Source organism: Corticium candelabrum, chromosome 5 (assembly GCF_963422355.1).
Source record: "Corticium candelabrum chromosome 5, ooCorCand1.1, whole genome shotgun sequence".
Classification (NCBI taxonomy): Eukaryota; Metazoa; Porifera; class Homoscleromorpha; order Homosclerophorida; family Plakinidae; genus Corticium; species Corticium candelabrum.
Genome location: NC_085089.1, coordinates 5,424,708 through 5,437,278, shown reverse-complemented (window position 1 = coordinate 5,437,278; position 12,571 = coordinate 5,424,708). Strand labels below are relative to the sequence as shown.

The 12,571-nt window shown below is 39.9% G+C and overlaps 1 protein-coding gene across 1 annotated transcript in view; it reads right to left on the bottom strand.

The window, feature by feature from the left end:
- Positions 1-12,126, bottom strand: part of LOC134179601 (transient receptor potential cation channel subfamily A member 1-like) — a 14,485-nt gene extending 2,359 nt beyond the window's left edge. Inside the window, exons 1-28 of the mRNA XM_062646536.1 lie at positions 12,002-12,126; positions 11,143-11,235; positions 10,989-11,101; positions 8,209-8,262; positions 7,935-8,131; positions 7,764-7,868; positions 6,716-6,839; positions 6,479-6,612; positions 5,785-5,915; positions 5,669-5,723; positions 5,407-5,595; positions 4,571-4,669; positions 4,430-4,512; positions 4,188-4,346; positions 3,997-4,111; positions 3,759-3,925; positions 3,363-3,447; positions 3,229-3,276; positions 3,084-3,167; positions 2,954-3,024; positions 2,734-2,875; positions 2,572-2,628; positions 2,404-2,499; positions 2,152-2,345; positions 2,018-2,078; positions 1,877-1,945; positions 1,438-1,761; positions 1,302-1,370 (exon numbers count right to left, since the gene is read on the bottom strand). Coding sequence (XP_062502520.1) covers positions 1,302-1,370; positions 1,438-1,761; positions 1,877-1,945; positions 2,018-2,078; positions 2,152-2,345; positions 2,404-2,499; positions 2,572-2,628; positions 2,734-2,875; positions 2,954-3,024; positions 3,084-3,167; positions 3,229-3,276; positions 3,363-3,447; positions 3,759-3,925; positions 3,997-4,111; positions 4,188-4,346; positions 4,430-4,512; positions 4,571-4,669; positions 5,407-5,595; positions 5,669-5,723; positions 5,785-5,915; positions 6,479-6,612; positions 6,716-6,839; positions 7,764-7,868; positions 7,935-8,131; positions 8,209-8,262; positions 10,989-11,101; positions 11,143-11,235; positions 12,002-12,126 — 3,243 coding nt within the window. The remainder of the gene's footprint in view (positions 1-1,301; positions 1,371-1,437; positions 1,762-1,876; positions 1,946-2,017; positions 2,079-2,151; positions 2,346-2,403; positions 2,500-2,571; positions 2,629-2,733; positions 2,876-2,953; positions 3,025-3,083; positions 3,168-3,228; positions 3,277-3,362; positions 3,448-3,758; positions 3,926-3,996; positions 4,112-4,187; positions 4,347-4,429; positions 4,513-4,570; positions 4,670-5,406; positions 5,596-5,668; positions 5,724-5,784; positions 5,916-6,478; positions 6,613-6,715; positions 6,840-7,763; positions 7,869-7,934; positions 8,132-8,208; positions 8,263-10,988; positions 11,102-11,142; positions 11,236-12,001) is intronic.
- Between the last annotated feature and the right edge of the window lie 445 nt (positions 12,127-12,571).

The window sequence follows — 12,571 nt, the reverse complement described above, 5'->3', positions numbered from 1 at the left end:
ACACACACACACACACACACACACACACACACACACACACACACACACACACACACACACACACACACACACACACACACACACACACACACACACACACACACACACACACACACACACACACACACACACACACACACACACACACACACACACACACACACACACACACACACACACACACACACACACACACACACACACACACACACACACACACACACACACACACACACACACACACACACACACACACACACACACACACACACACACACACACACACACACACACACACACACACACACACACACACACACACACACACACACACACACACACACACACACACACACACACACACACACACACACACACACACACACACACACACACACACACACACACACACACACACACACACACACACACACACACACACACACACACACACACACACACACACACACACACACACACACACACACACACACACACACACACACACACACACACACACACACACACACACACACACACACACACACACACACACACACACACACACACACACACACACACACACACACACACACACACACACACACACACACACACACACACACACACACACACACACACACACACACACACACACACACACACACACACACACACACACACACACACACACACACACACACACACACACACACACACACACACACACACACACACACACACACACACACACACACACACACACACACACACACACACACACACACACACACACACACACACACACACACACACACACACACACACACACACACACACACACACACACACACACACACACACACACACACACACACACACACACACACACACACACACACACACACACACACACACACACACACACACACACACACACACACACACACACACACACACACACACACACACACACACACACACACACACACACACACACACACACACACACACACACACACACACACACACACACACACACACACACACACACACACACACACACACACACACACACACACACACACACACACACACACACACACACACACACACACACACACACACACACACACACACACACACACACACACACACACACACACACACACACACACACACACACACACCACACCACACCACACACACACACACGAACACACACACACACACACACACACACACACACACACACACACACACACACACGCACACACACGCACACAACTGTGTAAGCACACCTGTGTACGAATTTGCCTCAATGCGGCATCTGCTTGAACAGCAGCAATGTCACCAACTGCAAGACCAATCTGATCAAAAGTATTCATCAGCTAGCTACCAGCCACAACCACGTACAAAGATTGTCAATACACATACCAATACATTGAGCACCACCACGGGCATCAGTAGTACAAAGATGATAAATAATGCATACGACAACTCAGGAAAAATAACCGGAGATGGATAGTCATCAACAAGAGCACACGCTGAAGTGCTTGTCAAGTTTGTGTCAACAGACGTAAAATGATTAACTTGGTTAATAAAGTCAAATCCGCTATGACGAATTATCAGTTGCTGTTGGCAAAATGTCACGTTGTAACTGCTCATTGTTTGTGGCGGTAAGACATTCTCATACTGCAAGTCCCCAAGAAACATGACAAGTACTCTCATTAGTGACAATTCTCCAATACCAAATGATGTCTAAAATTCATTTAGCACATAATTAGACAAATAATAGTACTTGATATTGTAAACAGATGTCGACATGCACAAACGCTCACAAAACCACGAAATTCAATCAACTTGCAAGTAATACCTTAGTATTCATCAGCATAAAGAAAGACAAACCAAATCCTAACACAAACAGTGACACCACCACAGCAACCTACAGAATCATATTGTACACCTCAAACCAATTACTTGACAATCATCAAATTTCAATACGATAGATGGTTACTTTTAACAAAGTCTTCATCATGGACATCATCATGACTATGTAAATACCCAGAGCAGGTATCCTAAACAATAGCATTCATTTCAACTGATGAAACCGTAAATTTAATCAACCAAATTAACTACAAAATGTATAACCTTCTTAAATTGAGCAGTAATACCATCCATGCAAGAAACACAGTTAAAGATCCAAGTTGCCACACGACTTTAGGGCAGGCTTCTTCAGGTACATTGTATAAATTGAGAATGAGTCCAAATGGATCCACAAAAACTAAAGTCAAGATGTACACCAACAGCTCACTGACATTGGACAGCTTGAAGTATTTCAATTTCTATGAAAAGCTTCAGTCATAAAATTTTCATTCTATTAAATTGCATATTCCATGCAACCTCATAAAACAAAGGAATGATTTCCTTCAATAATCCAAGGATAGTAACAACTACTGTAATCATTTGTGCTCCTAAACTGCCATAGCAAAATTGTTTCTGCATAACCCAAACAACTATCAATTTTACAAAGTACAAACACATGTACAACAACTGCAGATGCATGTAGACCTTTAAATGCAATGTAAGATGTGTGTTGTTGTCTGGCTTGCTGTCATGTAAAAGTTCCTGAAACAAGATGCAACAAGAATATCAAACATATCCTATAAGGCAATATAGTAAATAAATGAAGATGTTTGCTACTGTCTACTGTCACTGATTAGAAGACTATACCAGAAGACGTTGAAGTTGTTTTCCATTATTAAGTGGGTCATCAGTGTATGCTGGAAATTGAATAATTAAAACCATCAGTGCCAAAAGAAATAACAAATACATAGCCAGATTTGTGAAAGCCACGGCAGCTCCAAACTTTCTCCTATGCATACACAATGTAATCACAATAACATTGAATAATATTAATTAAAAGTTATATGTCTATATAAGGTACACGTACCACTTAGAGTTGAGAAATTCAACACACAGAGAATGAGCCATGCAAGCTGTTCGTCGAAACTTCAACATTGCCTGCAACACGTAATACATAATTTTCCATATAGCAAGATACGGTAGATGAAAGAATCCACCTCAAGTAAGTGTAATGAGGCCATTGCAGGAACTGGAGATTTCGTGTCTGTAACACCTTGCATGTACCGAAAGTCAAATATGAGCTATATGAAAATTGACTCTAGACAATAGACAATAACTAGGACACTCTAATATAGTTTATACTTTATTCTTAGGTTGGCTTTCTGATGCTACACAGTTGTCCATCATAATCTGCCAGTAAAGATACATGCATAAACCATAAACGTCATAGGTAAAGTCATAGGTAAAAAAAGACTGTAACATTATTGCAGCATTACCAATGCCACAGCAGGCATTTTCTCCACCATCAGTTCAAACTGAGTTTTTGTGTTGCTACCAAGAGGCTTCATATTTTCTCTCCATCTACATAATTACAAAATATAATTTTTAATTCTTAATTAATGCAAAGAGTACACACCGTGAAATATTAACAATAATAATACATGTACATGCATAATCAAAACTGACAACATTGTGTGTGTGTGTGCACACGCGCGCCATGCGTGTGTGTGTGTGTGTGTGTGTGTGTGTGTGTGTGTGTGTGTGTGTGTGCATGTGCATGTGTGTGTATTATTGACTTGGATAATAACTGTTTTGTCTGATCATTCAGAACATAGTCTGACGTAATTAGTCTTCAGCAAAGAAACAAACATGCAACGTATGTCTATTCCTACCGTTTATGCTTCACTATCATAGCTGCACAGTCTTCTTTTTCAAGTGCAAGAGCAACATCCAAACTATTCTGACCAAACTTGTTGTCAGAAAGACAAACGTTTTGATCCAAGAGATAAGCAGTCATAACTGGATGATTTTGTACAACAGCTAAATGAAGAGGTGTTGCCTGCAAATCAACACAGTATGTTTGTGAGCATGTACACCTAAAACGAATTACACTCACAACTAGGATAATACCTTTTCAACATCCGTTCTATTTAATTCTTCAGGATATGCAGACACCACCTCCTTCATACAATCAACTGATCCATTCCAGGCAGCATAATGCAACTGAGTACGACCATCATGATCTCTGTATAACACATGCAACATGTACATATGCAATTTATAAAGACATAATCATGCAAACCAGAACTATATATCCTCACTCTGTGATAGTTGCTCCATTCTTTAACAGGTTTGATACAACTTTGGCGTGGCCATAAAAACAAGCAAGATGTAGAGGAGTTCTCCCACTTTCATCAGTAGCATTAAGTATGCGGAGAGAATAAGAGCAAAGCTTAGCAACAATTTGCATATGACCTCGACTGCATAAATACAAACACAAAATTTATACACTTCCACTATGTGCTGTCTAAAGTAGTCAAATTGCAAGTAAAAGTAAATTTACCCTGCAGCAAGATGTAAAGGAGTTGAGCCATTCTGGTTAACAGCTGCAGCACTGGCTTTGTGTTGAATGAAAAATGTTACATCCTTCTCATTTAACACTCAAATCAGTCGATTTCTACTAGTTAACGATCAAACATGTTACCGATGCTCCACCATGATTGGCTGCATAGTGCAGTGGAGTTGAACCTTCATTGTCTTGATCATGAAGGAGCTTTTCAAATACGCCTCTAGGTTGGAGAATCTGCAAATCACAAGTTAAAATCATGAAAGTGATTTGCATGCAACTAATAACCAAAAGTTGGCAAACAAAGAAATGAACAACTGTTGTTGTTTCTGAGATAATGACACCATCAAATCACATATACATGTACAACAGCAAATGAGGAAAACATCAGGCCTTCTTGTATACGGACTCACATTCAATCGCAAAGTAAAACAGATGCAAGACTAACCCATTCCATATGCATGCTGTACATGCACAGTTAGTACGTCTAGCAGGCTATACATGCAGTACTACATTCAAACATACAGTAACAGTTTATAATCACAAATCATATCAATTGTTTCTGTATCTTCATTCATACTTGGCTACATCTCTGTTGTACATAGTTGCCATTGTCAATTTATATCTAAATCTAACTTATTTATTAACTAATAATTAAGCACTCAGCTGTCATCCTCGTACATTTCATATAACTGCTTATGGCATATAATATGTTCTAATATATGCAGCAACATTACATTAAAAAATGACTGTTTTCAAATTATTCCTTCAAGTTAAATATATATATATATATATATATATATATATATATATATATATATATATTAGGCCTAACAGCATATGTCCAAAATCATAAATTCAGTACACCGCGCAACCTTGTTTAATTCGTTTAAAAGATATAACTATTGTATAATGTTAATCACACAGATATCATGCATGTACTACAGATATCATATATAAAACATAACTCATACCTCAGCCAGAACTCTCAATGTTTTGGTGTGACCAACTGCTAAATGGACAACATTAGCACCATGCTGGTCGTTCTTTAGACAGTCTACTTTTAAGGAAAGAAGAAATCTGACTACATTGTGAGCTCCAAATGCAGCAGCTAGCAATAGAGGTGTAAGACCAGACACATTGCATTTGTCTGGCATGGCACCCTACAATTAAATATCAACATCATTGACATCAACCATGCAATCCTCATAAACATAACATTATAAATAACAAAACACTTGCTTTAGTAAGTAAAAATTTGACAGCTTGAACATGATCACACCTTGCAGCCCTAACAACAAAACCTTTGACAACCCTGTTAGATCAAGACAAAAGTGTCTGATCATACTCACTCGTGTAGAGGTGTAAACCCTTCTGAGTTAGCTAAGTCAAACAGCTGCTTGTCGACATTTGAAAATTGGCGAAGTACAGCCAGGTTGCCACAGCGACTAGCACTATGAATTACTGTACATCCATTAGAATCCTAAACCAATAATGGCAAAATAATTAATGTCAATACTAATACCAATACTAATATTAATAATATGTACATGTATAGCAGTACATATTATTTATATTATATTAGCTGTAACTATTTACATTGCTGCACAACAGTCTTATAGTACAAATATGCTGCAATATCTCAGTCTGACATTTTCCTGACAATTGCCTTTTGGAAGACATTAATTGACAAAGGTTTGACTGATTATATATTCGTTGTTTATTGAAGCAAAACCATAGCATCACAACAAACTCTATATACTGTTGTTCAGCACCTGTAACATGCATGTATAAAACATCATGCAGCCATGTTCGGCATGAAGCCTAAGCAGGATACCACATTAACTACATGCAGAAGGAATATCGAGATAGAGTCAGACAGTATACAACACCCAGACACTCAAGTAGACATTAAATTTCAAAGCTCATAACATGCACACAGAAAGCAACTTGTGCACTCAAGCCGATTGAGCTTCCTGTAGTACTTGCATGTGTATGTTATTTTGTCTGTAAAGTATTTAAGCTAAAGGCACACAATTATCATACCCTTGCAACTCTACTGATATTCTTGTACAGAAGATACACAACTGCTTCCGGACTGCCCGATTCAGCAGCCAAATGCAACAAACTGCTCTCATCTTCTCCTGAGATACTTTCCAAAAGATCCATACAATGTGAACCTATATATATATATATATATATATATATATATATATATATATATATATATATATAGACAACAAAACTGATTTCTACTATAATTTAAGTAAGCAATGTGCTTACCAGTGAATTTACCACAGTTATGCAAAAATACATCAACAATGGGCAATGATCCGGTCATGATGGCTAATCCCAAAGCAGTATTGTTCTCTTTGTCTCTGAACAATGGATCAGCACCATGTTGAAGCTACAGAATTCATAAAATTAATAAATTACAATCATTCAGAAAATGCAAAACATAAAAAGAACAATTTACAAACTAGTTCAAGCTAGTGCTGTATGACTTGCATGTAAGCAGCATATCATAACCATAACAAATCTTGCTCAAACAGCAAAGTCAGCAATAATTAATTTGATTAATTTTTGAACAGTAAATACACATAAAAGCCTACTCTGTATTTAATTAACATAATGATTATACATTAAAACAACCAAATTTTCTTGCTCTGTGTGTGTGTGTGTATGTGTGTGTGTGTGTGTGTGTGTGTGTGTGTGTGTGTGTGTGTGTGTGTGTGTGTGTGTGTGTGTGTGTGTGTGTGTGTGTGTGTGTGTGTGTGTGTGTGTTACCATGTAGCAGTTTGTGTGTCATATATAGCGTATAAAGCAACAAAATACCTCATGCACCAGCTACCACATTGAACATCATTAAAGTACAAAACCTCTTGTGGACTTGGAAAGCTAATACTATGCAATTTATGCTCTTCTGCTTTTTCATTTAATCTAAATTAATTTAAAGTGACCAGAGAATCAGTAAAGCTGAATTATTTCTGTGTTCACTAAAGTAATTCTATAACAATGGTCACTACCTTGTATTGCTTAAATTATTACAATCACTTATTACTGGCATGTAGAATTAATAAGCTACCAAGAGTGTATCTATTTATAGTAACTGACTGAAAATAATTACAAATGTAAACAAGGCAATTACATGGAAGTTATCAGAAGGGAAGCTACCTAAATGGATTAAAAATCATCAATCTTATAATCAATGATACTGCAGGGCATGCAAGCATAGATAGTAGGAATAAAATGCTCTTAGATAAACTGCGCATGACCAAGCAAATAAACAGTCACATCTAGAAATTAGAGTTAGAATGGCCTGCATGCTCACCAGTAAATTTGCTATATCAGGCTTGTCATCAAGAGCTGCCAAGTGCAAAGGCGTTCTGTCATTAGGACCACTCTGGTTGACATCCTGTGGTATTGATAGAACAGCCTACTCAGAGAGAGTAGAATGGTGACATGTCACAGAGCTCTAGAATTATAATAACGCAGTTGTCACCTTTACTAACTCTATTTTCCCTGTATTGACAGCCAAGTGAAGAGGCGTTCTTTTGTGATTGTCTTTTAGGAAAGGATCAATAATAACCTTGCCTGACCTTGAACCCCGACACAGTAACTCAACTATTGCGTCCTGCTCGTTTTCCACAGCACAATGAAGAGGAGTTTGCTCCTTATCATTTCTTTCATTTACATCATCTGTACATGCATGGTTCATTATTAAATCTCTAGATCACAGTGATTAGTATACACATACAAACAGACTACAATCAGACCAGTAGATGACTTGGCTAGGCGTCTAGCAAATTCATCAACACGTCCACTAGAGGCTAACTCATGGAGACTCATTCTGGCCTATGATGTAGCACAAGACAAGGCGGACAGCGTTGCTGCTTGAGTAAGGACGCTTTCTCTAGGTTCGAAAGTGAGCCTATATTAACATGTCAGCGCGACAAGCAGTCTTCTCACTTGTCTTACCGCACTATAACAGATGTAAAGAGTACGCTAGACTTGCGGCTGCCACAGTGAAAAAACTTGCAAGCTGTCCATCTACCGCTTGGATCAACCCTGATTACTGAACTGGCAAAACTGCGTAGGACTACTCACATATCTGGTTATGGGAGGCAGATAGTTATCATTATGTTTACTTATAGAATACGTCAGATGTCAGGAATATGTTAATAACCATACCTAATGATGAAGTGGCTACTTGCTATCTGTCCTGTAGTCTATTGATGTAAAGTATACCGCGTGGCGGTTCTTAGCTAATTAGCTACTAGTGTACCGTACCTGTCCTAGGAAGAACAACCATTTTAGTGGTAAAACCCGATAGGTGGGTCGATTTTCAATTTCTTAACACGCTTTAACCCTGTTTAATTAACCCTACTCGGAGCCAGGGTTAGCGTAAAACCCTCGTTTAGCCTCAAGCGTTTAACTTGGGTTTACTAAATCGCGTTCACACGACTGAGGTATTTGAAGTCTAACCCAAAGTAACCCGATCTAACTCGAGTTAACCCTGTGTGTGATAGCGCCCGATGTCGGTGGCGTTCTCCTTAGTTTGCAACAATGTTCGCAAGAAGACGTTGACAGATGTAAAGCGACGATCCGAAAGTCCCACGATTTGGCAAAATGTTGGAACATGTACTACGTGTCTGTTTTCTTGCTGTACTGCACTGCTGCACGGCGCTGCTTCTGAATGCCACATACTCCTTAATTAGCTATCAACAAAGCCACCTGTAGACAAGCTCTTCTCCGATTCTGGACACTGTCTGCCAACGTCATCCAATTAGATAATTATAGATGTCGGTAGCTAGCTGTCCAGTGCGGTCTCCCACGTTATTTGCCGCACGCGTACGTCAGCTAATTCGCCCACGTGGCAGTGGATGTCCAGTGCGGTCTCCCACGTTATTTGCCGCACGCGTACGTCAGCTAATTCGCTCACGTGGCAGTGGAAGTCACACGCACGCGACACAAGTCATGCAAGTGTGCACGTGGAAAAGACGGTGCGCGCGCTCAAATCGTCCCACAAACTTAGCATGCAGCATGCACACAGCAATCAGCTCGTATCTATCTCTTATTTAGAGGACATCGATCAAGTTGTCTTGACTTTGAAATTGGTTTGCGCTTTCAAATCAAATGACTATTCTAGTGTAATCACGCTGCAGAGCAATGAATCTACTAAAGAAAAGAATTGCTTAGATATGCGTAGTTTGGAAAATTACTGATATATAAGTGGTATTGCTTTGTTGGCTGATGAAAGAGAACCTGTTTGTTTGTAATGCCCACTATTACATCTAGCTATAAATAGATAGACAAACAAAAAGAGATTTAAACTAGTTGTATGGTATCCGTAGGCGCCTCGCGTTGGTGAGTAACACGTCCAACGGAGTTTTCTGACTGTCTACTGAAACACCGCGTCTTACCTAGACAATACCTATTTGTTGAAACCCTGTCATGGAAGTAAACATGCAAATTTCGTAGTAGTTTAGATTACGTGTATAGGCCTGGTATAAGTAGTCGTCGTTTCGCGATCGTGATCAAGACAATTGAAATGTACAGTATAATGCTCTCAGTAACGTTGTAACGATCGACAGTGGTATGGTATTTACTGACATAGAAATCGATATCCGCAAACATGACTATCAACAGTGTTAGATGTAGCGCAGTGTAGTCAAGGATTGATTGTAGTATGGGACGTGTGAATAGTTGACTGTAGGTGGCATTCAGCTAATAAAGGTGTTTCTTGGTTGGCAAGACACAATCCCTAGCTACAATACAAAGGATGGAGCGACGGAACGTTATGAGGCTTTTTCTTCGCCGTTTGGTCACTTGCACGAATCGTTCCTATACTGATCTGTAGTCGGACACAGAAACGATTTTTTGAAGTAGGTCTTTTAATGAAACGTGGTCGTGGAGAGGAGAAATTTGAGGTTCGTGTGTGTGTGTGTGTGTGTGTGTGTGTGTGTGTGTGTGTGTGTGTGTGTGTGTGTGTGTGTGTGTGTGTGTACCGAGAGCTGGATGGATTGCCATATAGGACCATGCCCTTTTCTGTTATGCGACCCGGATTAGGAAATTGGTTTTTTGAAGCATGCATCAGAACGGTACTGAAGCTGCAGACATTATACATGCATGAATTAATATTACAGCAATGCACTCTGCCAACATTTTGATTAAGACTCTTTTGTGGATTGTAAACAGAGAAAAGTCGATGTCAAGTTGAAACTTATTGCATGGGCATATATAAGGATCTGAAGAAAGGAGTTACCTAATTAATTAGTTTTTCAATTTGTTGTCTAGTGTACTTTCTTTTATCTATCTACCCTACTGTAGTCTAGTTTGTTTCTCTAATGTGTATACTCCTAGAGGGAACTGTACAGCTTGTGCAACAGAAAATATACATTGTACATAAAGTTGAGTAATCCCTACACACGCACGCACGCACGCGCATACACACACACACACACACACACACACACACACACACACACACACACACACACACACACACACACACACACTTGTGCCTTGCCTTGTCACTCTGTCTTCTGACACACACTTGCGCCTTCCCTTGTCACTTTGTCTTCTGAAAGTCCTGGAGCATACCTCACACACCATGTACATCCCTGGCTGCCACTGAAGCACATACCACCTGACTTTCTCTGTAACTTTCTAAACCATCACAATACAATGTTCTCCACCTTGCTCTCAACCTCACAGCCACATCACACCACTCTTCCTCTAACATTTCAATGTCCTTAAGATTTCTTCTTATCACATCTCTCCACGACTTCTTCCGACTACACCTGGGGCGAGATCAAAACAGCCAACCGAATAAGATTGATTTCAGCTATCATCTGGCATTCTTGCGAAAAGTCTCAACCACTGTCACCTTGTCTCTTTCACCTTCTCAACCGCAGTCTCCTCATCTCTTCACATCCTTCTCATTTCGGCCATTGTGATGTGCTCAGATCACTGCTGCCTGTTGGAAATGCCCAAGATACTTCTAATGCATCTATGGTGAAAGATGATCAACTTCTTCTCTTGCTTCTATACTATAGACTATCAACATTTTGCTCCATAAAGCAGCACAGACATAACACACACATTATAGACCTTCCTCTTTTGTTGTTAGCCTATAGTGTTTGTCAAGAAAAACAATCTTCCTCAGAGCCCCAAAATCCCTTAATTAACACTTGGGCAACTCTCTAGCTACTACATCCACAGCCATTTGTCCCGAAGTGGCAATGAGTGACCAGATGGAAACTCATCTACCATCGCAATGTCTCCTCCTTAGGCTCACAATGACATTCCTCAACCAGCTAGTCTTCCTGTTACCATGTACTTGGTCTTAGAGATGCTAACAGTCAGCCCGTAGTCAATGTTGGTTTGTTGGCATTCCACTGCTGCCCTCTCTGCACCTGATCTTGATGATGAAAGAAGAGCTGAATCATCAGTAAACTGGCACTATGTTAGCTTCCTCTCACATGCGTTCCTGCTATACTTCCTAAACAGCTACTGGTCATACTTGTACTTGATGGTAATCTTTCAGTGTCCTCTACCCTAACCAACCATTTCCCTACAGCCAGAGATGTGTACAAATTAAACAACACCGGAGCACAGCATCCTTGTCTCAGACCATTCTGAACCTCAATCTCCTCCAGCATTGTTCCATCCAAACAAATTCTTGCCTTCATGTCCTATGGAAAGACTTTATCAGCAAGATTGTCTCTTCAGGTACCCAAGATTGTGTCTCTCTTAGGGCTGAGTCATATGCCTTCTTCAAATCGATGAAAGTGAAGAAGGCCTTGAACTCATGTTCCCATAGCTTTCCACTAATTGAAGAATAGTAAAGATCATCATCTGCACAACTTCTCACACAAATGACTTTCTCTATGTGCCCCTTTCGATGTCTCACCCTAAGACAGTTGCAAAGCCTCCACAGAAAAACAGCCTAGGCAAAAATAGAGTGATGCCAGAATTCGCCACCCTTTACTCAAATCTAGTAACTCCGAGACTGTAGTCAGCTTTAGCCAGCATTCAAACACACACACACACACACACACACACACACACACACACACACACACACACACACACACACACACACACACACACACACACACACACACACACACACAC